The following is a 26,270-nucleotide window of genomic DNA, read 5'->3' as shown; positions in this document are numbered from 1 at the left end:
ATGTGAAAAACGCGAGTGTGGCTTCCTCAAGCTGGATTTTCACTAGCAGCGAAATCAAGCGAAATGCTGCCGCAACTTAGCAGCATTCTGTTACCAGTAAAAATTCAGACTCAAGCTCGATCTCTGCTGGATCAGAGAGACAAAAAACGAGAGAGAGAGAGAGAAGCTTGACGTATGTGTGTGTGTATGTATGTATGCATATTCACATACAGCTGATACCTGTCACCAGAGTTGAACAATGTTTATAGTTCTGAGTCCTTAGTCAGAGCTTCTATCGTGAGTGTTCAAACTGTTATCAAGAAAGGTTTACATGATTAGACAACCGTTTATACGATGACGAATGTTTTCAGCTTTATTAAATACAGGTAAATCAAAACACATGAGAATCATGGAACGCTATTGCGTGTTGTATATGCGGAGACAATAGATCGCTGTTTAACATCGCTTACCATAACCTACATTGGCCCTATCTATTGGTCACCATTTATTTATACTGATTGTATAAAATGACCTGTAACATGTAGGATAATGTAGTTAAGCGAATTCTCACATTGCTGATTCATCCCAAATTGCCCCAATTTTTGTATTAACAATACATTCGAAAATTCCAATCCAAGGTTGTTGTAAACAAAGGTGATCGAAATGGACAGCTTGTTTACGCAAAACTTATCTGATGAACCTGATGATGTTCCACATACTCAAGACCCTGTATGGATCCTCGGAAAAAAATACAATGCCATAAAAGGTTACCACTCAGTTTTAATGATTAAGTATCAGTTGATTGATCTGTATAATAACTTTAAAATCATTTCAGAACTTGATGCTATTCGGCGTGATATAAAGTCCAAATTATGGTTCACTTATCGTAAGGGTTTCGTGCCTATTGGAGGTTCTAGCTCCAGTTTTACATCTGACAAGGGATGGGGCTGCATGCTAAGATGCGGACAGATGGTTTTAGGACAGGCATTAGTTTGTTTACATTTAGGTATTTTTATTTGCCATTTAATTCCTCTAACTTAACTTTATATAGCTAAACTATTTAAAATGATTTTCTTTGTACCACTTTCTCATTTGGAGTATTGTTGTTGAATTAAATCAGGAAGAGATTGGCTCTGGACCCCTGAAACTAAAGACAGCACGTATCTAAAAATATTGAATAGATTTGAAGATCGTAGAGCTGCTCCTTTTTCTATTCATCAAATTGCTGTGATGGGGGCATCCGAAGGTAAAGAAGTTGGCCAGTGGTTTGGACCTAATACAATAGCACAGGTTTTAAAGTATGTATGAGTAATTATGAATAAACTTTTTTGAAATCTCAATGTTGTTATTAGAAAACTAAGTAACTGAGATTTTTTATTTTAGGAAGCTCGTTGTCTACGACGACTGGAGTTCGATAACGATACACGTAGCCCTAGATAACACAATAATTGTTAATGACATTAGTAAGTTAAATATAATGGAATTGAAGCTCTGAGCTGTTATCAAGTAGTACGTAATTATTCATACGTGGAAATGATCATTTCAGTGAGACAGTGTAAAATAGAAGGTGGAACAACTGTAGAAGTAGATGGTAAAATGCCTTTGAAAGCACCTAGTGAATGGAAACCATTATTGTTAATCGTTCCTCTAAGACTTGGCCTGAGTGAGATTAATCCAGTGTATGTTAACGGCCTTAAGGTATAATCATGCTTTATTGAAAATATAATCCGTATCTAAAGAAAAGATAAGTGACAAATTTCAGAGCAATTTAATATTCTTATTGCAGACTTCTTTCCAAATCGAACAATCCCTTGGTGTTATTGGTGGTAAACCAAATTTGGCTCTGTATTTCATTGGCTGCGTTGGTAAATTTTTATGAGTGTTGTAATTACAACGGTAAAATTTTCTCAAGATGTTTGTATATTCGTTATTTAATTTCTTTATGATTCAGGTGATGAAGTTATTTTCCTTGATCCACATACGACGCAGAGATCTGGTTCTGTCGACCAAAAATCTGAGGAAGGCGAGATGGAAACAGACACAACTTATCACTGTAGATCCGCTAGCCGCATTCCTATAACTGGAATAGATCCTTCGGTTGCTCTGGTAAGTAGTAAATTAGAAAAAAAAAAGTTGACAATAAGCTATCTACATTACGTTAATACTGATATTAATGTATTACAGTGCTTCTTCTGTGCAACAGAGGAAGACTTCAAATCGTTATGCAAATCGATACAGGATGAGTTGATTAATCCAGAGAAACAACCACTATTTGAATTATGCTCAGAAAAACCTGCCGATTGGTCTCCAGTGGATGATTACACAGCTGAAGCAGCAGGGGCTACAGCTTCAGGGAGTATGTTGAATGAAATTTATTCACAGTGATTGCATAGAAGTAGATGCAGGTGAACTTTAATAACCAAGTTTCACTTACGATTTTTCCAGTACTGGAATTTGAAAATCTTGACCGTCAATACGATGCTTCGGACGAAGAGTTTGAATTTCTTGGTTAAGTAGAATTGCACTATTCTACAAATGCTTAATTGAGAAGGGAGTATAAATATCGCACATACAAGATCGTCTCTGTACATTTGACTTCAATAAAAATAAAATTTATCTGAAATTATTTAAGGTAAGCCTTAGTGTAGCTAGCTAGTTGAAGAATAAAATATTAAAATGAAAACAGACTTTGTTTAAGAAATCTTCATAAGTTATTAAATGTTTATATCAATTACTTGTCATATGGTACTGGAGCTTTTCACGTGGTCTTCATAGCTATAAATTTTCTTTTCAATAAAATTTTGAATATAGGCAGGGGCTTTAGTAAGTCTAATCTTAAGTGGAGGAGTTGGGTAGATGGGAACAAATAAATTCTCGTAACTCGATCTTTTAAAAATATACGTAACGTTTAATAGCCAGGTGCACGATGCTACCAATCAAAGCAAACTTTCCACATTGCCAAAATTGCGATTACGATACCAGACATTTTACAATTTACTGTTAATATATATTAAAAGAATGAGCAACATTTCGCAGTACCTTAGACGTGGAGTCTTTTAGAGTAAAATACTCTTTTACAAGTATTACTTGTTGCAAGAAAAAAGTTGAAAGAAATACAGAGAGATGGTTTTGAAAATGCAACAATTATATAATAAATATGTGTGAAAATTTTACTGCTATAGACTCTAATTAAGTTTTTTTTAGACTTTGTAAATTTGATAGATATTCGAATAAATTTCATTTGTCGATCAATATGGTTGGTTGACATGTCTTACCCTAATTACTTGAGGATGACGGAAATTTTATAAATTTGGCACACGCGATGTGTTATTTGTAGCAAAAACAAGGTCGATTTAACGATTAATAGCTTTTTTCAAATATATATATATATAGTTTGTATTAATTGTGTGTCCGCGTGTGTGTCTGTATAAATATATACAGACACACACACGTGTACACATGTATACATATTATTTTATATATATAGTTCAAAATATTTTCAATTACTTGAAAATAGAGGTATGATACAGTTGAGAAATTCATATAAAAGCGTAAATAAGGCAACTTTTTAGAATAATATATTGTAACTTGGCATTTTTTTAAAATTGATATGTGAATATATTCAGAAAGTATTTGAATGCTTTCATCAACCAAACGACAATATCTGCCGGTTATTATAATGCAAGTAATGTCTAAATGCGATTGTACATGTATATAATTTATAGACAGTGAAAAGGAAAACCCAAAAACTGTTATAAATTATTTTTCATCCTAACCACTCAAAGTATGAATCAACAGCTTTTTGTTACATGTTTCAGTGGTATTACATGATAAGTAAGAAATATTACATAATAAAATAAATCCTACTGGAAGTATCTATACATTTGCAAACAAATTTTTTTTAACCAGTTTTAAGATTAAACATATTACAATCAAGAAACAAAAAAAAAAAACCTGTGATGCCTAATGATTATTTTATCTTACTTCTCATTTGACCTCAATAAAAATAAAACTGTATACAATTTGAATCATAGCTATATATCATAAGGAAGAGTGGCTTCATAATTAGAAATAAATATAGAACAAAAAGAAAACTAATAAAAAATAATTGTACTGATTTCTAAGCTGAATTTATCGAATGGATGAATTTGGTACGACTGTTTTAAGAACTGCTTCACTTTCTTAAGAATAATTGAAGTGTCATAAACTTTAATGACTCAAATTTATAAATGATTATATTTGAAGTCAAGTGGCATAGTTTCAGAAATAACGTAATACGTGTACAATCAGAAAAAAGTACAGGAGGAAAAGCGATGTAAGTTCTCACTATATTTGTAATAAATTTTGATAAAGCAAATACGCGAGCTGGAAATTAAGGATTTATTCAACAGTATATATATTTATCTTATCTCTCCCTGCCCCCTGGTGTTTGGCAATTCAATACCTGTGGTCTAAACAAATATGCTAGTATGTGATTCCTCGTTTGCAGTATTGCCTATATAATGATTTGTCACCTTACAAAGTTTGCACAGGCATTGATAGGTCAAAGTCGAAATGTTTCTGCGGTCTTATGTATGGGTATTTAGAAAAGTTAATGAATTTAATTGCCGTTAATAGTTTCCAGACACTCTTAATCAAATATAGTTTGAAATTATGACCATATTATCGCAGACAGAAGGTGAAATGTTATTATTTAAATTACTTTCTAGTAGTTACATGAATGACTAGAAAATTTTTACACTTGATATCTGTTTAATAACTTTTAGGAGCCAAACATTATTTAGCATGAGTTTATTAAACTCGTTTCGATGTAGCTGTACTATACTTACGATCCTTCAAGTTGATCACAACGACTGTAATATTGTCCAAGGATCCCCTGGAATATAAATTTGACAAAATGATTCAAAGAATACTAACTAACATCAAGGCCTTTTATCATGTTTATAATTATTCGTTTTGAAATAAAATAACGTAGATAGAACTACGGTGAGATATAATTTACCTGTAATAACTTTGTAGAGTAATACTTTTAGCACCATAGTGAGGTTCATTAATACGTTCCTTGATAAAGGCAACAGCTTCCTCATTTGTGAATGTATCCCAGAGTCCATCAGATGCTAGGACAAGGAACATTGGATTATGATCACTCAGGTCGAAAGTTAGAATATCAGGATCAGCAATCACTAGCTTTTTATCCTTCAAAGGGTAATCTCCGAGAGCTCTGGATGTTGCTAAGATCCCAGCTACTCTCCAGACTCCATTAAAAGTGACAAAACCCCCAGCTTCCTTGATTCGCTTACTCTCCCGTCGCTGTAAGAACATTTATGAAGCGAATAATATTTTGTCATCATTTGATACAGAGAAAGAAAATTGTTACACCACCCTGTAAATGAAAATGAATTTGTGAATCTATGTTACTTTACTGCTAAGTCACGGCATATCTGACTGCATATAGTGTCACTTGAGGGCATACCTGTTGTGGTTTATGATCAAAGGACAGTGGGATTGCATTGCCTTTTCCATCACACATTACACCTCTTGAATCCCCAACATTGGCAACAATCAGCTTGTTGCCTTCTAGTAGAGCTATCAAAGCAGTAGTGCCTAATAACGTATTAATTTCAATATTAAGATTAGCAGATCCTTTTGTCCCAAGCTTACTGTGTAGAATTTGTCACCCGGAGGAAAGATTTAGCTTCGATGAATCCCCATCAACTCATTTATTTCACAATTCAGTTTTGTAAGATACAGATGAAATATTACTGATTGTGAGAGACAATCTTCAATAATAAGTAGATGATGACTTGAAAACAATTACCAGCCACATCCATATTTTTCTTTGCAGCATCCACCAACAGTCTATCAACAGCGAGTACTTCATCTGTCAACAATCTACCATAGTTTATTTTGTTACCATCAAGGTAACTAGCCGTATCAATTTTTGGTGGCAGCTTTTCGCCCGGTCTACTAGGTCGAACCTAAATTAATTATTTACAATTACATATCTTAAAAAATTAGCAAATTTATTTAAATCTACTACCAGCATATTAAGAATTTATTAGAACTTGTTGAGGTTTATAGCCTATGCATGGTATTATTTAAAAATTGGGAAATAGCTGAGTATATTGGCTATATTTATTGTCACTCTGACCTCTCTAGTTATTGGACGAGCAAGACTATCTAATTTATCCAGTAGCTCAGGATCGGTAACGCCGACGGCTTTTTTCATAGATTCATCAGTCAGTGAGGTGCTCAAAGTTTTGCGGAAGGACTTTTTGCGCTCGAGAGAAGTGATCCCGTCGGTTTTGTCTTTTTCATCATTTTTTGATTTAGCATCATTTATTTGCTCAGGGTTCTCTGGTTTAATTCTCGACGGTCTTCCAGCTATCATATCTTTCAGTTCGATGACTTTGTTGTTAATATTAGGGATTAATTTATCTCTGGCATAATTGGCAGCGAACTGAAATGAAATTTAACACTAATATAACCATCAACCATCAATTATATGCCTTTCACAAATAGTTTTTCTAACTGGACAGCATAATTCTATATGGCATTTGACAAACAGCCAAAGGTACGCTACTAACTTCTCCTCCGTGTCCATCGAAAACTGCAAATAATGAGACACCAGTGCAGTTGATATCGTCATTAACTACGAAACGGTCTTCCATCCGTGCTCGTCTGCCCTGTACAGCATAAGCTGATATGTAACCTTCTTTCAATTCCCAGCTCAGTTTTTCTCCGCTGCTCACGGAACTATTGACTAAAAACTGAAGCTTCGAAACCTTGAATTTAAACGGGAAAAAATTTAATTCCAACTCATTGTCAGCTGCAAGCAATATTGCATGGGTTAACCGTAGGAGTAGTTATATTTTGATTTGAGTGTGTTTGATACCTTTGAGGTTGATCGACCGAGAGTATATTGAATTCTGCCAAGTAATGTTCTGCTCCACACATCGACAGCTTGAAGGTAAAAGAGCATAACGACTAGTACTGCGCCACAGACGAGAATTTCAGGCTTTAGAACGTAGATGCGCATGATTCTCCAGAGATAACCAATGGGTGTGTTAATGCCAGTGTTAAACCCTGTAGGAATACCTACAGCAAATTTTGATATAAGTTTCATGTGTGAGACGTATGTTTGGTACAGAACTTTGTCTTCCAATTCATCTTCCATAGTATCGCCCAGCTTATTCCTAGCAGTTCCAGGCACAGTATATTCCCTTCGCGTTCAGAACCGGGACGCGAAGGTTCGCCTCCTTTCGTGTTACCAATTGTCTTCACTGATCTACGTTTATTCACTGCACCAGTCTACGAAAAAACGACACGATCTACGTAACACGCAACAAACCTCGGGTCCCAGCCAATTATTTTTAAACATGCAATGTTGGGCTATCCGTGTGATCATAAGTGTGCTCGATATAGGCATGTATGTCAGGTATTTGTGATCGTGCTGTAAGCTCACAGCACTTATTAGCGAAATGTTCGCACGTGTGATTCAAAAATGATGATTTCACAATTTCGAAAGGCCATCCAGAAGTCACCAGATTCACTCGCACCGGTCGATAAATTTTTGAAAATTTCTACCATACGAGTGACGAATTCGTCTGCTGCTGTTGCGAGAGAATCAGCTGATGTAGCGCCTATAGCACTAATCTCGACGTGTGCGCCTCGGATCGTGGAGTGGGCGTTGAGGAAAGCAAAATGCGATCCGTCGATCCGTAATCTGATGCGACTGCACCTACCGCACCTACAGAGAATTGCGCTCCGTGGATTGCGTTAATCGTAAGCGCAGACCGCGCAGCCGGCGGCAATCGGCGGTGAACTGCGGTGGTGCTGCGGTGGACCGGTGCGGGATCTCTCGTAGATCCTAGAAATTTATATACGTGTGTGTACTGCATATATACATACATACACTCATGCATTGATACCAGTAGTGGGTAGGTGCAGCACATAAGTGCAGTGGATTGCTTGCCTCTTGTTCCTCTTTAGTTACCCATAGGGAATAAGGAAGAGAAAAACTATCCGTAAAATGGCTGACGAAACGTCAAATTTTGATGAGTGAAATAAAATATGAAGTATCATCATCATTGCCAATGTAAGCATTTAATTGAAATGAATCTTTGCTATGCATTATACACAATACAGTCGTTTCTATATCCTTGATGTTTTGCGACCGGATTTTCGTACGCAGCGATTAGCAGGTGGAATTTCTTTACGTCATACACTACGTTAAACAAATATGGCGATAATGCCGATAAAAAAGTGTCGGTTTTGCCGCAGGTGTATAGTACTACGTGATGTATTTATATATTAATGCAGATGAAATAAATTGATGGTTTGACATCGGTCAAGATGAGCGAAAGAAAGTTTACTCGAGGTCTGGGAAAACCGGGGATGGCTGCACAACTCAGGGAAACTGTATCACAGGTTGTTAGAGAGAGCACAGTACAGGTACTACAAACACATGTCTATTTTCGTCTATTTTTATCGTCCACTGGCTGCTAATTATGCAACAACTCTGGAGCGCAATAAACTTGAATATACTTTGTAATTAAGAAAGTTCATATTGACTTTCAGTCAATATGAACTTTCATGTTCTTTGCCTTGTTCAATTTTATACATTAGAGTATCGAATCCACTGTCAATTGTATCTGACAGTGATATAAATGTATTCTCCAGCACTATTTAACTAGTAATCTAACACATCCTACTACTATGCAAAATATTTTTAATTTTTATCTTCTTTTCTAGATAAAATCATCTAGTTCATGTAATAATGAAACATATTATGATTTATTTCAGAACAAGCCACACCTTGTTGATCCCATAGACTTTGAAAATTTTGTACAAAAGAACAAAACTCTTCTGCAAAATGATCCACAGCGCGAGCTTTTACTGTATCCTCAAGATGATGTTTCGGTAAAGCTTGTAAACATAGTACTAGTTCAGTACATACCACATTTAAACAAAAAATTTTTGTTGGTCATTGATTAGTCCATGTACATAAAGCTTGAAGCATTTACAGGCTGGTACAAAGGGAACTTTTTTTTCACGAACTTAGTACCTAAAATAAAGTGGCTATTATTACCACCATGTAAAATATGCCTGATGATGATTTGAATCAGCCTATCAGATTGTATGGAAATTTCATTTTTTTCTCTCCCGTTTTAAACATTTGACACTTAATGTTAACACACCCTCTCTATGTTAAATATTTAGCTTATATGTGTCTTGGTAATCTAAACAAGAAACTCCTAAAGTTCAGATTTAGCCTGGTCGGAAATCTTTGTGCTGTATTTTTGAGGAGCTAGAAAGTAATGTGAGAAAAGTTACGATGGTCAAAGAATTCTTACCTATATGTTGTGGTCTTTTATAGCAAGTCGTGTTGCCAAGAAGGTATAGAACTGTCGTCTCTACCGTACGGCAAGTTTCTGAAAGTACTGAGAGCGAAGATGGCTGTAGCCTTCTCACTAAAGAATGCCTTAAAACATATTCTTCCAATTGGAACCTGGTGCATTATAAATATACAGCATATAGCGGAAGTTACTTAGAATTACCGAAGTATGTATTATGGTTTTTGAAGTGACAGGCCATGGAAAATTTGACCCGTTGAAATTAGACTTACAAATATCCATCTTTACCTTACTATGTTGCAGAATAACAAATTCGGACTACCTTAAAGATGAGGTATATGAAATTGACACAGAAGTTGATCAATTAGATGAGGTAAGAAATAATCTCACTTCTAACCATAATCACTGACATAATCTTGATCGGTTTAATTTGTACTGACAATAGTAATGAAAATTATCTTTAATTTTACCTTTGTCAATCGGGATAATACGTATACTACATTTGCTAATTTACATAATGTAAAATTTTTATATTCTCAACAGGATTCAACTAAAAGTGATGGGATTACAAAGCAGGGATACTTAATGAAAGGTCCTGAGATTGGTAGCGATCGTATGTTTGTTCACATTGGTTCCAAATCGTTCAAACGGCGTTACTGTCACTTGAGGCAAGAGGTAGATGGGACCTACATCCTTGAGTTATTTAAGGATGAAAAGAAAGGAGAAGCTAAATTAACAATAGTAATGGATTTCTGCTCTGAAGTTGTGAGGAACACTAAGCGTGGAAGATACTGTTTTGAACTTAGAATGACAGGAACACACAAGTCTTACAGCTTGGCTGCAGATAGCGAAATCGAACTACAAGATTGGTTGCTCAAACTAAGCTCTGTACTTCAACACTATAAACAGCAGGAAGACAAGAGAGCGGCTTCATTAGAAAGAGCTTGCAATACACCGCCCCCATCACCTCAGCCTATGCAAGTAAGATAATAATTTGTGTTTTAGTATCAATAAACTCAAACTTTATCGAAGGACCGATGTCATTGTAATTTAGCATCTTGATATCAATTACCAGAGCTTTGAAGCGATGAAAGAATTTTTCCAGCATTTATTATGTATTGTGACTCTAATGAATAATAATATTAGTAATAATTTCACTGTTTTATAGGTGTATGGAACTTTGAAAGGCTTGGAGCAGAGTATGAACCCTCAGTTAATAAGATATTCCAGAGAAACCGACACAAGTATAGCATTATCGAGGCGTGAGAATAGACGTAGATTATTTTGTATATATCCCCACATACCGCATGCTAAAAGCCCAACAGGCAGTTCTCCTGACACTACTGTAGATCCTTATAAGGAGCAATTTGGACAAAGACTTTTAATAAAATGTGAGAGCTTGAAGTTTAGATTGCAAGCTCCGATAGATGAAAAGGATTCTCTGTGCCAGGTCGAGCCTTATCAAACTACATTATGTTTGTTTGATGTAAGAAATGGCAGGAAATTGACAGAAAACTTTCACTTCGATATCAACAACGAAGTAGTTAGAAATATTTCCAAAGAATTGAGCCCAGTAGGAATCATGACTGAAAAGGAAGAGGATGTTCCATTGCCAGAAGAAATCAAAAGCCTACCAAAAGAATGGCTTATGTATCCCAAACAAGTGTGTAAATTATGCAACGATTTATTATGTCATATCAAGATTTACAAATCATTTTTACATAGAAGCTCAACATTGATTAGTTTCAGTGGTTGCTTGAATTCTTTTTGTTTGCAGGCGATCTTTAGCGTCAGCAATCCACATCCTGACATATTTCTCGTTGTAAGAATAGACAAAATATTACAAGGTGGTATTTGTCAAACATCTGAACCTTATATTAGAGCCACGAAAGATCCTAGACTTGGTCTGAAACTCCATAAACAAGTTAAAGCCGCATGTCAAAGGTAAATGAAACGTTCATCCAATTTTTTCCAGATACACCTAAAAGTGATAAATAATTGTTATTTTCTGTCAATGTTCAGGCTCGGAAATTACACAATGCCTTTTGCTTGGGCGGCAAGGCCTTTGTTCAGATTATACAGCAATGAATTGGACACTGCCTCAGACTTCCCAGCAATATACAGACAGGAAGGAAACAAAATCAAAGATGATGAATTATTAAAGCTTTTATCGGAATATAGGAAGTAAGTAACTTGCTTTGTACGTTATTGATGATAATAATTTGTTCGTACTACTTGTGTGCTTTCAGTTTATTACTTTTTTCCATAAAATTATTCAATCTATATTAGGGTCGGTTATTTCTTGATTTAAAACAAATTCACTTAAACCTCAGTAGAACTGTATCTTGATAATCATTATGTGGTAGCAGAACATTTCTTGAAACATAGAAACTCAGTCTGCTAAAACAGTAATTTCCGTTAATTCATCATCCTGTAACTTGTTTACAGACCAGAGAAGCTCAGTAAGCTCACAATTATACCAGGATGGTTGAAACTAAAAATAGAACCAATCACAGAAATTCCAGAAAGTGAGTACATAACTTGTTTTCTATAATAATTTGCTAACAAAGAATAGAAGTCTTTTCCAAATTCGTTGTAATCCTATTCAGAGTACTCAAACTGTGTCATTCGTTATATGTCTAGATACGTTAACGACTTCTTTTGTACCATTGAAGCCATTTCCTATACCTCCTACATCAGAGCCGACTTTGGAAATTGCCGAATTTGAAGGATCATCGGAAAGAGAAGTTCATCCTTACATCACTTACATAAATCATCTATATGTTTATCCCCAAAGTCTTTCTTTTGACACTCAGAAGATTTTTACGAGAGCCAGAAACATAGCTTGTATTGTTGAGCTTAGAGACAATGACAGCGAAAATGCTCAGCCCATAAGAGTAAATTTCAATTTGTTTATTAATTGTTTAAACAAGCGTAATTGATCATGACTTTACTTATGAGGTGATATTAATAATTAATATGTTTGTACGTAGTGTATTTACGGGAAACCTGGCTTGTCGATTTTGCGTCTTAAAGCATCTTGCTCAGTTCTACATCATAACGCAGTCCCTTCATGGTACGAAGAAATAAAAATGAGGTTACCAACAAAATTGTCTTCAAAGCATCACCTTCTGTTCTCCTTCTATCATATCAGCTGTGATATGAATAAGAAAAAAGAGAACGGGGTTGAAAATTGCGTTGGGTACTCGTGGGCTCCATTGCTGCATAAGGGCCGGTACGTTTTGCACGATTCAATTTAACTAATACGAAAAAAATGATCGTTTGGTCATTGAGACTTCATACTTACAAGGTTTGAATAGTTAAAACCATTTTGTGTCCAACGAGTGTTTACCTTTTTTAAATATTTAGTCTGTTACCCTTCAATGCTCGTAAACTTGTCTTCTTAAATACGTGCTTTGATCAGGCTAAACGTGGATGTTCAAGTGTTACCCGTAGCTACGCATTTACCAGCCGGTTACCTGTCCATCCAACCCCTAGGCCTAGGGAAAGGGGTAAGAGTAAGGTCATATCCATTCATCCACTAATTTCATTTGTGTTTTCAAGGCCCTTCTTCATTTCATCAACTTTCAAATTATCACTCATACTTGGACTTGTTCTTTCGACCAGTATTAGGTCGGAAAGAATAATTAAGATATGTGAAATAGATATAACAAAGTAGTTCTAATTACCTACAAGCATTTGCAATGCGCACAGCAGATTTGGGTGAGGGCACTATCTGCGTGTGTATTTTTACTTACCAACCATTTTCCACTCATCAGATATACGTGAGTTTAAGTATATATGTGTTGTACTGACGTCTGTTCAATAACTATTGTTTCATTTCCCTTTTAATTTGATCATTTATATATTTACAATGCTTTGTGATGATGAGATTCATTCACGCTTTGCTATTTTATATGCTTTCCTCAAAACCGTTCAAGTCCTCATGTTCGTCACTTCACGCAATACAAAGTAAGATTTGTTCTATTGTTTATTTTTTTCTTTCAATTCATTCACTACTACACTTCAATTTTTGTAAGGTGTATCAGAGTAATGTATTTCATTTCTCTTTGTTTCCACCCACAAAACGTCCTTTCATTCAATGTCCCAGTTTTGTTTAAGATTCTAACAAGTTAGTAGATTAACTACTCATTTTTCTCTTTGGTATAATTATTTCATGAGAAGCTTATGTATTTTTCCATACAGAATGCTGGACCTGATATAACTTGGATTGATTCACAACGTCCAATATTCACAGTTGGCTTTCAACTTATCTCGACAGTATTTGCCAGAGATCAACATCTACATAATCTATTCAGCCATGCTGAGCGAATATTAGATACCAAGCCATCTGCTATGCCATCCGAATCAGAAACGTGCAAAATATTAAAAGCTGCTCATGCTATTCAAAAGGTCACAGCTATCACGTTTCTACCAACGATATTGAACCAACTTTTTACATTGCTGATATTTACAACTAATGAAGATGTAAGCTTATACATCATCAGGGTATTGATACATATCATTAATATGGTGCATGAGGCGGAACGGAAAGAAACACTGCAAGCTTATGTTACGGTAACTTTTTACACTGTACAATTATTTTTTTTTTCTCTGTTATTCATGTATTCTTGAAACATTTTCAATTATATTTTCATTTATAGTTTGTATTCGTGTCTCCATCCAAAGAAACTGGAATTACAACCGTACATGAAGAGCTTGGGAAACATCTTCCGACGCTGTTACAACCGAGTAATACTGACTTTTTAGTAGTCAATAAGTTTATGCATCACTCCAGTTTTTTCTTTGATATTATGATCAAAAGTATGGCACAGCATTTGCTAACTACTGGCAGAATTAAGGTTAGATTTACGGCTATACTACAAAAAATATTCAATATTTACATAAAAATCGGATTACTTTTATTTTTACCTGGTCTAACTTCATGCATGACATCCAAGAATTCCTAGTTTATTAAGATAGTGCAACATGCTTTCAGATGCACAGAAATGAAAGGTTTTCCAAAGAATATCACAAGAACATAGAAAATCTTTTAGATGTAATTATGCCATATCTTATGAAGAGATACAAGGAAATGCCAGTTGAAACCCAGGAGCTGAACAAAAGCCTCGCACATTTTTTAAAGGTCTGCTATATATTTCATATCCTTATATGTACTTGTAGAACCATATTAGAAGTTTATTTCACACAAATTTCTGAAATTTTCTTGTTCTTGTCACAGAAATGTTTGACATTCATGGATCGAGGCTTTGTATTTCGGTTAATCAATTCATATATGGACAATTTTGCACCTGGCGATCCCCGTGCTTTACATGATTTTAAATTCATGTTCTTACAAATCATTTGCTCCCACGAACATTATGTCTCCTTTAATTTGCCGATGATGCAGTCAAGAATAACTAGCAGAGGTAAGCATTTCAGACAACATACTACGTCTTCAATCTGTACATTTGTAATATATTTATTTTATGCCTCTCTCCGAAGATACAGAGACAGAGCCTGATAGTGATGGTATGTTATGCCATATTCATAATCTCAAACTGTATTATGGTTTTCTCATGTAGCCATAGTAGTTGAGAGAAATATGCACATTGGTTTACATCGTTTGAAGATTCCTTCTCCTCTTCGTACATCATAGCACAGAGAATTTTTGTCATTGTTTTGTACTGTAATACTTACATTCTCAATCAAAATTGCACATACATAAATATTTATGGCAATTAGATTAGCAAACGTGTGAAAAGTGGATTGATTTTCCCCAGCACTTTGACCATATTAGACAAATGAATTTTGTTATTAAAAAAAAATGTTTAAAGACAAATATTCAAAATTCTTACAGAGTTAATGAATGAGTATTGCCTGTCTGAGAACTTTTGCAAGCACCATTTCCTGGTTGGTTTACTTTTACAAGAAGTGAAAACATCGTTGAATGAAATTGTACAAATTAGAAAAGTTGCAGTTGCAACATTGAGAGATTTGATGGCCAAACATGAACTGGATGATCGGTATCAAAATAAAGTGAGTTTGAAATTTGTTTATGATTTCTCCTCGACAATTTTTTGAATATGACCCATAACGATACAATTGATATTATTTCAGGGGCAATTGAGTCGAATAGCATCAATATATATACCTTGGCTAGGTATAGTGCTGGAAAATTTGCACAGACTAGAATTGGTACATGATAGTACATCTAAGAGTGAAGGAAAGCAAAACACGTCAAACAGAATATCAAGTAGTAGTTCTTTTCTGCTAAACAGAGATACCAACAGTAACAATACAACTGGTACTAGTACACCAAGGTCAATGCATAGGTACGTTTGATTCAATTGTATATTCAAACTCTTCTAGACATCCATATTCTTTTTATGATGTAGCAATATACATTTTTTTCCCAACCGTTACAGATTCACTTTGAATTTGGATACCCAATCGCCAATCAGAGTCTCCATGCATCTTCGGGACTCCACATACTTTGCGGCGATTGCTGGACAGGGTTTAGTCAATGGAAATTCCTGCACAAGCATAGAATCCGATGCATCTACAATGTCCGGAGCATCTCAATCGAACATTTCTCAGGAAACTGCTATAATTCGAGAACCCACAGAAAATGGTACTCATGAACACAAAGGTCATTCACGATCGTTAAGCGTCACCCAGACCTCATCTAGATGTGACAAACTTCAATCAGCCGAAGTCAAAGATCTACTCCTCTGCTTTCTATTCGTCGTCAAGCATTTAGGCGATCACCAGATTATAGCTTGGTGGCAGCAGTGCAGTGACATTGAATTACTTAGCTTTTTCACAGTCATTGAGTAAGTAAAGATTAGACATTTATTCTGAAAATTTTTAATTACTTATTGGAATAAATCGTTTCATTTTAGAATGAGCCTCTACCAGTTTAAATATGTGGGAAAGCGACAGATAGCAAGTAACTCGACTAGCGCTGGTGGGAAACCACGTACTGTCAAGGCTATGACTCTACCTGCCAGGATGGCACCACCAGATTTCTCATCTGAAACTTCTGGGACTGGTACGCTGCAGACGCATAATACAGTCGCTCGAGAAAATTTAGCTGAAAATGAGAGTGGAAAGTTACATCAAGCGTTATTAGAAGCTAATATGGCAACCGAAGTTGGCCTCATAGCACTCGATTGCTTGGGATTATACTGTATTCATTTCAAGGTACATCAATTTTTTTACTATTAGTAACAAATCACCAGAGTTAATAAATATTATTAAATTTCGATATCATTTTCCTTAGGATGCTCTTGTCACTGGAGATGGGTATAATCCAGTAATGCGGAAAATATTTGACATTTATTTATCTTTTCTACAAATAGGACAGTCTGAGACTCTGTTAAGACATGTTTTTGCCGGATTTAGAGCCTTTTTGAACAACTACTCCGTCACTTTATTTCAAGGTAAAACATTTTTAAGTCGGTTTTGTTTAAAAGTCTCAATGACAATAATTGCAAAAAGTCTTCACAGTACAAACCAGTTCTAGTACTTAGGTGTGTTTTTTTTTTTGCATCGGATCGGCAAACTTTATTAGCTATAATAGTGCATCGTAATGTATTTTTATTATCTGTAATTTTTATCCTTAGCTGCAATTCTAATTGACGGTCAATTTCATGTACAACTGTTTTGGTATATTTTATTGCAATGATCAAATCTCCAATCTTTGTTGGCATGTATACATTTGAGTTGATTTCAGTAAGCAATCATTTCAAATATTTGATTTTTTAAATAACGTTTTGGCTGGCACAGCTAGCCATGTTCAGATCTAAGAATTTACAATAATATACATAATATTATACACGAATTAGATTTAAATGCGTTTAACATCTACGTGTGTTAATTGCATCATTTTTGTATTCAAGTTGTTGTTACTTTGTACGAGAAAATGAAACAAACTAGTCTTACAAAATTTTCAATTCATTCAGGTATGACGTGGCAAAATGGATACTTAATTATACTTATAAGTTTAAATAAGCCATGTTACCTTCCCAAGCGTTTATAGTATGAAGTAGCTTAATCAAACTTACCATCAATTGAAATAGTTATTTTCGTGGCAAGTGCCATAAAATAGTGATTTTTCGACGAATGTAAAGAGCCTCACAAGCCAAAGGCAAGTGCGAAACACACACGAATCAAGAAATCCCTTTATTTGCACGTGCCACAAACCTAGTATTTTCTGTGCTACCCCATGTTAAAAACGAGACTACTGTGTAGTTCTGATAAGCACTAGTACGTAAAAGTCGACTTTAAAGCACTAGTGCTCACAAAAACTACAAAGTAGTCAAGTTGTTGACAGATGTAGAACAGAAATGTGATACAGCACTCTGAAATGGTATTTAATTTGAAGGTTTTGTAAAAATTACATTCAGGTATATTTTATCATATAATGTAATAACAATTTAAATACAAATAATAATACAATCAACCACTGTCTATGTTGAATGCATAGCGATCAAATCAATGTATAATATTATATATTACAGTAAATTTTCAGATATCAAGATAGCTGACTGTACTAGCCAAAACGTAATAAAATAACTAAATAATTGAAATGACAGCATACTAAGAAGAACATGAGTCATTCCTTACAGTCAAAACAATTCAGACTGGTGTGGAAATAATTCTATGTGAAAGTGTATAGTAAAATGTTAACAGATTTGATTAAAGTGATGTAAAAATAATGTAAAATTAAAAGTAAACTTTTTGTGATTCAAGCAAACGAAGCGGACTAATTTATAGTTTAGTTGTGGAACAATAAAAGTAAAATATTCATCATGTATGTACGTTCCAATTTATAGGTAATGCTGTTTTGTGTGGACGTCTGTGTTACGAATTGCTCCGATGCTGTAACAGTAAACTAAGTTCAATCAGGCAAGAATCGTGTGCTTTATTATATTTGCTTATGCGGAGCAATTTTGAGTTCACCAGCAGGAAAGGATTAACCAGGGTACATCTGCAGGTAAATTACTGGCTTAATATGTAATATTAGGAATTTCCTTTTTTTCCAGAAAGGAAGTAATATAATCTAAAAGTGCACATGAACGACAATTTAGTACTGAGGAATGCTGGGCAGGAAATTTTGGTCAGTCTTTACGTTTTTTTTCAGAGGTGTCTAAATAGCGCGTTCTAAGAATATATTCAACCCAGCAATGTTCTTTGTAGGCACGTAAACACTCTTAATCCTCTGCTACTGCCCGTCAGTTTGTACTCAGCAATTTTCAAAGTAGCAGAAATCGTACGCAGTTTATTTTCCCCTAAAGATCAGACTATTTAATCTATAGAGTTGCATATCTCTTTGCAGGTGATTATATCTGTATCGCAGATGCTAGGAAATGTGATCGGTCTAAACAATTCAAGATTTCAAGAATCACTGTCCCTTATCAATAGCTATGCATCTTCTGATAAAGCTATGAAAGGAACTGGATTTCCAGTCGAGGTTAAAGATTTAACTAAAAGAATTAGAACTGTATTAATGGCTACGGCACAGATGCGGGAACACAACAATGATCCAGAGATGCTAGTAGACTTACAGCATAGCTTGGCTAATTCGTATGCCAGTACACCAGAGTTGAGACATACTTGGCTTGAAACTATGGCTCGAAATCACGCAAGGGTGGAAAATTTTTCTGAGGTAAGAGTAATTGAAATTTTTTCATGTGGATTAGAAAGATTGTTATATCATTCGTTTTAAATTTTTTATTCCTAATACAATTCGAAATCTTCACTACACTACTTTCTTATAGGCTGCGTGTTGTCAGTTGCATATAGCAGCATTAATGGCAGAGTATCTAAAGTTGAAAAAAATCCATACGTGGGGTGCAGAAGCATTTGACAAGATCTCTGTGAACATTTCACGAGATGAACGTGGGCTTAAGCTTGATGCTGGTGAGATTTGTATGTTGCCTTGCACATGTTTGTTTCATATACTAAGTACTAACACTAGCTTAAGCCTGAAAAGACAATGTCACGGTATATAAAGAAATAATTAAGATATCACTTTTTGTTTTGACGTCTTAAGATACATGGAATCTGGATAAGGATACGGTCAAATATTAGTTGGAATTCAGTTCAATATTTTTGGTATACCATGACAGCGTTTAAATATATGTCACCATGTGATTTAATAATTCAAACAAAAACTTAGCAATATCGAAACTAGTTTTTATTCTCCAATGCTTTTGGTCTATTTGTACAAATGAATAATTATTTCAAAACTTTGATAATTTAGTGTATAAGAAAATGCACGTTGTAGCATGTAATGCAGTATTTATTGTGAATCAGTACACTTTGTACCTAACTTTGTAAATATGCGATAAAAATTCATAATTTTTGCATATTAGAACTGGGATCAATAGTTGATGGTGTTTTGGTGAACTCGTACTCACTTGTAGACAATTACCTGTAAATTGACTCATATATGGGATATTATAGCTATTTATATCATAGAATGCTGCTCGTTAAAATATTAAATGTGACATAACAAGTAAAAAACTTCTCAACAGGTGTGCAGGATATTCATTATAATGAATACCTTCTTCTGGAACAGCTCGAGGCATGTACAGAAACGTTAGAGAAGGCTGAGAGATTTGAATTGCTGGGCCAATTATATCGGCTAATCATTCCTATGTATGAGAGCAAAAGAAACTACCAGGCCTTGTCCAATTGTTATACACACCTAGCTCAAGCATGTAATAAAGTTGTTGAGGTCACTAAAAGTGGCAAAAGGCTACTGGGAAGGTTTTATCGAGTCGCCTTTTTTGGTTCGGTGAGAATTAAAGAAGGATATAATTTGTTTTTAAATATTGAATTTTCACATATGCAAGACTTTCTTTTATATGAAAATTATATTTTTCAGGCATATTTTGAGGATGAAAGTGGTCAGGAATACATATACAAAGAGCCGAAAGTAACATCTTTATCTGAAATATCTGAGCGTTTGAATAGACTTTATTCAGAGAAGTTTGGTCATGATGTTGTGAAAATGATAATGGATTCTGTGCCTGTTAATAACAGCGAATTAGATCCGAAAATGGCATACATACAAGTTACCCATGTCATTCCCTATTTCGAAAAATTGGAACTTGAGATTCGAGTTACTGAATTTGAGCAGAACCATGATGTGTGCTGTTTTATGTTTGAAACACCTTTTACAAGAGAAGGAAAACCTAGGGGTAATCCTGAGGATCAGTGGAAGCGTCGGACGATTCTTACAAGTAATCAAAATAATTTCTATAATTTCTCACTTTCAATTTAATAAATGCACTACCTCACTACTTTTTCGGTTATTTTCAGCACAATATTCTTTTCCTTATGTGAAAAAACGTATCGCAGTTTGTCAGAAACGAGTTGTGGAACTTAGTCCAATTGAAGTTGCTCTTGATGAAATGCGACAAAGAGTTGCAGAACTAGAAGATGTTGCTCTGATTGCTCCAGCAGATGCCAAGAAACTTCAACTGCGGCTTCAGGGTAGTGTATGTGTGACGGTTAACGCAGGGCCGTTAGCTTATGCCTCAGCATTTCTAGATCCGGCTCTTTCGCCTCAATACCCCGATGATAAAGTTGAAGATTTAAAAGACGTCTTCAGGTAAATGTGATTGCCAGCCAATTAATTAAGAATATACTTGTTACTTGTTATTCGAGTAATATTTTGTGGACTTGTTATCTTTGCAGGGAATTCGTTAAGATCTGTTATACAGCTCTACAGATAAACAGCAAATTAATAACTTCGGATCAGCATGAATATCAAGAAGTTTTGCGTGAGAATTACCAAAAATTATGTCAGAATTTGTCCTCACTGTTAGGTGAATCTGTCTGGCCTGATGAACAGGTTGGAAGTTTTAAGCGGAATAGTGCTGCTCTTTTTAGTGCTATTAGCGGTGCTAATAACCACACGAGTACCGCTTAAGATTATTGAAAAACATAGGATCAAGTGAAGTTGGCTTATTGTTGACAAATAAATGAATGACATATTACTCAAAATAGCAAATGTACGAATAAATATTTCTCAGTAATTACTGATTACTGATTAGTTATGCTTCAAAATCTTGGAGCCGTCCTAAGTATTCGAGCCAGTTTAGCTCTAGTTCGTAAAGTTTTGGTTGTACAAATTTTTGAGTATTCAATTTTCTATATGGTATTACTTTAATGTAGCACACAGTTCTATCTGATCAATAGTAAGTTAAATTGATTCCAAGATTAAAACAAGATTTTAGAGCAGATATTTGATACATGTTTTAATACGATGAAGCCATTTTGTATTTCTTGCCATAAACTAATTAGCGAATATATATATAAGTATCTCTATACTATGAAAATTCGATCAATTAAAATATAGATCAATCGGGAATAGTAGCTACTGCGGAACCTCACAAATTGGCACATTGACCCGCAAGTATTTATATAATTGAGTTTTATGGAGCTTCATTAATTTTTTTATATGTAAATTATATGACAATGATGTGTTGAAATGTTTTTGTAAGATTTTACATGTCTGATCTTATTGTAAATCGGTATAAAGCACAATTTATATTGAAATTAATTATGAGATAGTCGAAATCAATTCCTTGATGTGCTAACTTTGATCATAATCTCAATTAGTACTGCCGAATAGTTAAGTGATTTAGTGAAAAAGTGGTATGTGAAAATTAGTAGTTAATGTAAATTTAAAATAAACTCAAAATGTTAGAATGTTTTATTTGACATTAATATTTGTTATTTAAATGAATTGTGTATATAATTATGTGTATATTCAAGTATAGGTAATATACATACAGTAACAAATAGGGAGGTGGAAAATGATAAAAAGTTAGGGATTTTATTTACTCTTGGTCTGAAATTTGAAATTTGAAAAAAAGTGAAATGCTTTAATTTTGTAGGAATCTTTTCTCATCTATACAAATTGAATTAGTTCTAGAATTTGATAAATCTTTATTTGTTGTCTAAGTTATATTCTCCAACCCTATTGGCTTAGGGGATGATTAACTCTTTTCCATACTAATAATTAATGTTGAACTCGTTTTTTGCAAGTCAGTTGTTACCATGTGTATCTATAATGCTTTGTAAAATACAGATATACCTACATAGGTATAAAAATTCAGTGGAAAAGATAAATATGAAATCATCCTGATTATGCTCCATATATTCCCACCGATCTAATTTATCAAATAAAAAATCGAACCTTTTCGAATTCACTTTCTAAGTTCTAAGAATAACGTTTCCAAGCTTGGCGTGTTGGATTTTGACCACATCTCAAGTGTCGGAAGCTCGGTTGGGATGGTCAGAATCCAGTATGCTACTAGGTATACATGGAGAGTTTTGCATTTGAAAGTAAAGTGATTAAATAGCAGGTAAAATAACGTGCACATTTTTTAATTTCCTTGAAACGATTGTAAATACATTATTAGAAATATACTGGTATATTAAACTTGGATAAATTTCTAAATGATATGAGATATTGTACGTATATGTAGATAGAGACTCTGCTCTTATACGTGGTTATAAAAGAATCAATCTTTCAAAATACGAAACAAATTACGAATGGAAGGTTCAATAAATTACGGGACTGTTTCCAATTTTTAGGCCAGTGAACTTTGCAATTAATGCATTAAATTGATATTCAATCAATTACCCTATTCCTTGTAAGTAGGTCACTCAATTTGCTCAAAGCCAATTATTGTTTTCTCCTAGCTCTGTGTGTTTGGCACTTAAAATGGGTATAAAAACAGGTCAGTAATTGCCCTGAAGATCTTTCAGAGTTAGTATGGAAAAAATTTCCATGAAACAAAGACTGTACTGAAGAAGATCTCTGTAAGGTACATCATATCGATCAGATATATCTTCTAATAAGAAATGTGTAAAAGCATAAGACACGACTAGGCTAATAGCACTGTAATTTTTACTTATAAGGGAGACATAGATAAGAGCACATAAGTTTAGGCCGACAGCAACATCGATCAAGTGTCGTCTTGTTCTTTCTTTAGACCTCGACTCATACACAATGGGAAAAACCGTTAGAATCAACAACGTTAGAGTTATTTGTTCACTTGTCTTATTCCAATGCAATATCTCTGTAACGATTAAAGCAAATGGTAGTGTGTGGATAATCTTTGAGAAAAATGTGTAGAATCCACGTAGATACTTGGAGGTGCTTGGATTACCTGTGGTAAAAATTTCAATTGTTATTTGGCCTTATTAAGTAATAAGCTATATCAGCAGTTATTTATATGTTGTTACCAAATCGAAAAATTCCCAGTATGGAGTGGAAGAGCAGAATTTGAAAAGCTCTCGTAGCCCAATGATTATCGCTCACAAGAATCGAGTATGGATCGTTGAAATATTTCATGCAAACAATCGAGGTGCCCAGTTTAGCTAAGTGAGCTACAGTTGTTGACAAATCTGTCATCTGAAACAAGATACCCGGACTGAAGTTATTTAAAAAAGTCAATTGTAATAAAGGCAGAAAGAATGTATTATCAAAGTATCTGCTTCAGCTCTACTCCGGCAAGAACTCACTATTCATTGATGCTCGAATCTTGGTACACAAATTACCGGATAGGTCTTGTATAACAATCAAGTTTGTTATGAAATTTTATTATTCTGTGAATCTATATATATGGAATAAACGTCCGTCACATTTGTCTTACATATCCAGGTCGGCTTTCGTTTGGATCGGTATTTATTTCAAAGAATACGTACCTTGCTAAGCTAACCTAACCCAACTCGTTTTCGATAGCACAGCTCAGTCCCCACGGCCTTACATACTACCGTGGAACAGCTAGATACACCCGATCATGGGTGCAGCCAGCAGATGGTAGCAGACAGAGAGAGAATGGTGATAACATATCCGATGCTGCGTCAGATGCGGAGAAAAAATTGGAAATAGTTACATATTGCAAATTTAGGACAGAGTCATCTGTTGATCAAACCTGTAAGGATCTTTGACGTTTACAAATTGTGACTTTATTATGGGTGAAGTTCCGGTGTATCGTCATTCTATTCTACCCTTAACTCTATCTCCAAGTTTTAAGATCGAGTAGTTATTTGAATTGATTTGAAACGTCAGTTCGCTAAGCAAGTCATCTTTTTTTATAATGGACGAAAGGCTGGATTATAGTGAGAAGATTATTTTAGCACCGATGGTCCGCATTGGAACGCTACCGATGCGACTTTTAGCCTTGGATTACGGCGCTGACATTGTTTATACAGAAGAGCTTATCGATTGGAAATTGCTACGCTCGGTTCGTCGAGAAAATGGTAGTTCTACCTTACCAGTGGAGATCAGAAATGGCAATGCAGGCGGTGAATTTAAAGTAAATGTGAATAAACAATTTTTCGTTTATGATTTTCAGACGTCTTGGGGACCGTTGATTTTATTGATAAAACGGACGGTACCGTAATATTCCGAACTTGCAATCGAGAGAAAAAGTTCGTTGTTCTTCAGCTTGGCACCTGTGATGCAGAGAGAGCCTTGAAAGTCGGAAAAATGGTGCAGAACGATGTAGCTGGTATCGACGTCAACATGGGATGTCCCAAAAAATTTTCAATTCTTGGCGGCATGGGAGCAGCGCTTCTTGAGCAACCAGAAATGGCCAAGGAAATTCTGAACAGACTAGTTAATGGATTAATGATTCCTGTCACGTGTAAGATCAGGATATTTCCAACGGTAGACAGAACTTATGCATTGTGCAAGGAACTAGTTTCAACGGGTATATCCGCGATCGCGATTCATGGAAGGACCAAAGATGAAAGACCACAACATGTAAATCATTGTCATATAATCAGAGAAGTTGCTAAACAATTGCCGATTCCAGTTATTGCAAATGGGGGGTCAAAGGAAATCGAAAAACATTCAGACATATTGAAATTCAAAGAAGAAACAGGCTGCAGTAGTGTGATGCTCGCTAGAGCTGCTGAATGGAATTGTTCAATATTTCGAAAAGAGGGTATACTCCCCATTGAAGATGTAATACAGTCTTATTTAAAATATGCTATTGACTACGACAATGCCCCATCGAATACAAAGTACTGTATACAAAATATTCTCCGAGAGTTACAGGAAACTCCAAAAGGAAAAGCGTTTCTAGAAGCTCAAACGCTTCAGCAGATTTGGTAAAATTTATACCAAGCATTAATTATCGTGGGTTCAATGATGTGAAGATTTCCTAGAAGAAGCAAATAATGATTCAACTTTTTTTCAGTTCTATCTGGGATATGGGAGATTATTGCAGGACTAAACGGAAAGAGTACTTAGACAGAGGCATTCAGGGTAGGTTTCAAGTGATCCCCACCTCTTTGGATCGACAAAAAGGAGTGAAGAGAAAATTTGAAGAGGATGATGTGGTTGTGATGCAGTGTGCTTTTATACGTAATAGCTACACTCATGATCTAGAGCTACCGAAGACGAGGCTTTTGAAATGGACCAAGGAAAACAGGACTAATTTCCCAGTCTATCATACTGAGCAAGAAGATAAATTATTTCGCTCAGTAGTATCAGTGAATGGAAAAAAATACAGTTCTTCATTTTGGTAAGAATCCAAATTGGGTGTAGAATTAATGCTACCCGTTTTGTCTTCAAACAGTAAAAAACATTATTTCATTTTTCAGGGAAAAAAACAAGAAATGGGCTGAGCAAGGAGCTGCACTAGTTTGTCTTTGCACTTTGGGGGCGATAGACATTGATAAGCTTGCAAAAGATGGAAGTATAATTAAGTGAATATGCTATTTAGTGAAGTAAATAGCTAAGTGAAACATTTCTAAACACATTAGATTTTCTGGAAACTAAAGAACAATAAATATAAATTATGAAACAAATAAACTATTCAGTACAAAAATACAGAGTATTACAATTTGAAAATGTTTTAAATAGAATGCCCTGTATACAGTATACATACCTAC

General features: G+C 34.9%; 5 protein-coding genes across 15 annotated transcripts; 3 read left to right on the top strand and 2 right to left on the bottom strand.

Moving 5' to 3' along the window:
- The first annotated feature begins 190 nt into the window (after nucleotides 1-190).
- LOC124176368 (cysteine protease ATG4B) lies at nucleotides 191-3,309 on the top strand. Of its 2 annotated transcripts, XM_046557577.1 has the most exons (10): nucleotides 193-365; nucleotides 618-745; nucleotides 815-985; nucleotides 1,100-1,277; nucleotides 1,363-1,442; nucleotides 1,526-1,677; nucleotides 1,766-1,844; nucleotides 1,931-2,085; nucleotides 2,164-2,335; nucleotides 2,425-3,309. In XM_046557577.1, exons 2-10 carry the CDS (start codon nucleotides 643-645, stop codon nucleotides 2,490-2,492), a joined length of 1,158 nt encoding a protein of 385 aa, XP_046413533.1. In that variant the 5' UTR covers nucleotides 193-365; nucleotides 618-642; the 3' UTR covers nucleotides 2,493-3,309. The 2 variants fall into 2 exon arrangements, with proteins under 2 accessions (XP_046413535.1, XP_046413533.1); XM_046557579.1 differs by lacking the exon at nucleotides 815-985 and having other exon boundaries at nucleotides 191-365.
- Nucleotides 2,867-7,738, bottom strand: LOC124176366 (protein phosphatase 1L). The gene is made up of 7 exons (XM_046557575.1): nucleotides 6,875-7,738; nucleotides 6,567-6,764; nucleotides 6,131-6,439; nucleotides 5,798-5,957; nucleotides 5,453-5,583; nucleotides 4,982-5,289; nucleotides 2,867-4,855 (listed from the first exon to the last, which is right to left on the bottom strand). Exons 1-7 carry the CDS (start codon nucleotides 7,154-7,156, stop codon nucleotides 4,774-4,776), a joined length of 1,470 nt encoding a protein of 489 aa, XP_046413531.1. The 5' UTR covers nucleotides 7,157-7,738; the 3' UTR covers nucleotides 2,867-4,773.
- A 124-nt stretch (nucleotides 7,739-7,862) lies between these two features.
- LOC124176362 (dedicator of cytokinesis protein 9) lies at nucleotides 7,863-23,131 on the top strand. 9 transcript variants are annotated; one of them, XM_046557558.1, is made up of 30 exons: nucleotides 7,863-8,077; nucleotides 8,302-8,433; nucleotides 8,785-8,901; nucleotides 9,359-9,543; nucleotides 9,639-9,708; nucleotides 9,879-10,316; nucleotides 10,504-10,998; nucleotides 11,113-11,279; nucleotides 11,358-11,519; nucleotides 11,784-11,863; nucleotides 11,979-12,232; nucleotides 12,329-12,570; nucleotides 12,760-12,853; nucleotides 13,542-13,913; nucleotides 14,000-14,197; nucleotides 14,335-14,481; nucleotides 14,578-14,764; nucleotides 14,841-14,867; nucleotides 15,196-15,374; nucleotides 15,456-15,670; nucleotides 15,764-16,171; nucleotides 16,241-16,541; nucleotides 16,621-16,780; nucleotides 18,176-18,336; nucleotides 18,679-19,008; nucleotides 19,121-19,271; nucleotides 19,880-20,142; nucleotides 20,233-20,590; nucleotides 20,670-20,961; nucleotides 21,048-23,131. In XM_046557558.1, exons 2-30 carry the CDS (start codon nucleotides 8,335-8,337, stop codon nucleotides 21,280-21,282), a joined length of 6,387 nt encoding a protein of 2,128 aa, XP_046413514.1. In that variant the 5' UTR covers nucleotides 7,863-8,077; nucleotides 8,302-8,334; the 3' UTR covers nucleotides 21,283-23,131. The 9 variants fall into 9 exon arrangements, with proteins under 9 accessions (XP_046413514.1, XP_046413517.1, XP_046413513.1 ...); XM_046557561.1 differs by having other exon boundaries at nucleotides 8,263-8,433; XM_046557557.1 differs by having other exon boundaries at nucleotides 8,174-8,433.
- LOC124176369 lies at nucleotides 22,713-24,308 on the bottom strand. Of its 2 annotated transcripts, none has more exons than XM_046557580.1 (3): nucleotides 24,072-24,308; nucleotides 23,610-23,778; nucleotides 22,713-23,533 (listed from the first exon to the last, which is right to left on the bottom strand). In XM_046557580.1, the coding sequence occupies exons 2-3, from the start codon at nucleotides 23,776-23,778 to the stop codon at nucleotides 23,103-23,105; spliced, it is 600 nt and encodes a 199-aa protein (XP_046413536.1). In that variant the 5' UTR covers nucleotides 24,072-24,308; the 3' UTR covers nucleotides 22,713-23,102. The 2 variants fall into 2 exon arrangements, with proteins under 2 accessions (XP_046413536.1, XP_046413537.1); XM_046557581.1 differs by lacking the exon at nucleotides 24,072-24,308 and adding an exon at nucleotides 23,889-24,043.
- A 25-nt stretch (nucleotides 24,309-24,333) lies between these two features.
- Nucleotides 24,334-26,197, top strand: LOC124176367 (tRNA-dihydrouridine(20) synthase [NAD(P)+]-like). Its single transcript, XM_046557576.1, has 4 exons — nucleotides 24,334-24,629; nucleotides 24,725-25,484; nucleotides 25,574-25,900; nucleotides 25,980-26,197. Exons 1-4 carry the CDS (start codon nucleotides 24,467-24,469, stop codon nucleotides 26,086-26,088), a joined length of 1,359 nt encoding a protein of 452 aa, XP_046413532.1. The 5' UTR covers nucleotides 24,334-24,466; the 3' UTR covers nucleotides 26,089-26,197.
- Nucleotides 26,198-26,270: the final 73 nt, after the last annotated feature.

This window comes from Neodiprion fabricii, chromosome 2 (genome assembly GCF_021155785.1).
Source record: "Neodiprion fabricii isolate iyNeoFabr1 chromosome 2, iyNeoFabr1.1, whole genome shotgun sequence".
NCBI classification, from domain to species: domain Eukaryota; kingdom Metazoa; phylum Arthropoda; class Insecta; order Hymenoptera; family Diprionidae; genus Neodiprion; species Neodiprion fabricii.
Note: the sequence above shows the minus strand (reverse complement) of the source record. Positions and strands in the feature narration are given on the sequence as shown.

Excerpts from the sequence above, each read along its gene's own strand:
- LOC124176366 (XM_046557575.1), bottom strand. The coding sequence starts at position 7,156 with ATGGAAGATGAATTGGAAGACAAAGTTCTGTACCAAACATACGTCTCA. Across the intron at positions 5,958-6,130 it reads CTCGTCCAATAACTAGAGAG|GTTCGACCTAGTAGACCGGG; the intron begins GTCAGAGTGACA and ends TAATTAATTTAG. Across the intron at positions 4,856-4,981 it reads ACTCTACAAAGTTATTACAG|GGGATCCTTGGACAATATTA; the intron begins GTAAATTATATC and ends TTTATATTCCAG.
- LOC124176362 (XM_046557558.1), top strand. The coding sequence starts at position 8,335 with ATGAGCGAAAGAAAGTTTACTCGAGGTCTGGGAAAACCGGGGATGGCT. Across the intron at positions 12,571-12,759 it reads CCATTGCTGCATAAGGGCCG|GCTAAACGTGGATGTTCAAG; the intron begins GTACGTTTTGCA and ends TGCTTTGATCAG. Across the intron at positions 19,272-19,879 it reads GCTTGATGCTGGTGAGATTT|GTGTGCAGGATATTCATTAT; the intron begins GTATGTTGCCTT and ends ACTTCTCAACAG.
- LOC124176368 (XM_046557577.1), top strand. The coding sequence starts at position 643 with ATGGACAGCTTGTTTACGCAAAACTTATCTGATGAACCTGATGATGTT. Across the intron at positions 986-1,099 it reads ATTAGTTTGTTTACATTTAG|GAAGAGATTGGCTCTGGACC; the intron begins GTATTTTTATTT and ends GAATTAAATCAG. Across the intron at positions 1,443-1,525 it reads AATAATTGTTAATGACATTA|TGAGACAGTGTAAAATAGAA; the intron begins GTAAGTTAAATA and ends TGATCATTTCAG.
- LOC124176367 (XM_046557576.1), top strand. The coding sequence starts at position 24,467 with ATGGACGAAAGGCTGGATTATAGTGAGAAGATTATTTTAGCACCGATG. Across the intron at positions 25,485-25,573 it reads CAAACGCTTCAGCAGATTTG|TTCTATCTGGGATATGGGAG; the intron begins GTAAAATTTATA and ends ACTTTTTTTCAG. Across the intron at positions 25,901-25,979 it reads AAATACAGTTCTTCATTTTG|GGAAAAAAACAAGAAATGGG; the intron begins GTAAGAATCCAA and ends TTCATTTTTCAG.
- LOC124176369 (XM_046557580.1), bottom strand. The coding sequence starts at position 23,778 with ATGACAGATTTGTCAACAACTGTAGCTCACTTAGCTAAACTGGGCACC. Across the intron at positions 23,534-23,609 it reads ACTGGGAATTTTTCGATTTG|GTAATCCAAGCACCTCCAAG; the intron begins GTAACAACATAT and ends TTTTTACCACAG.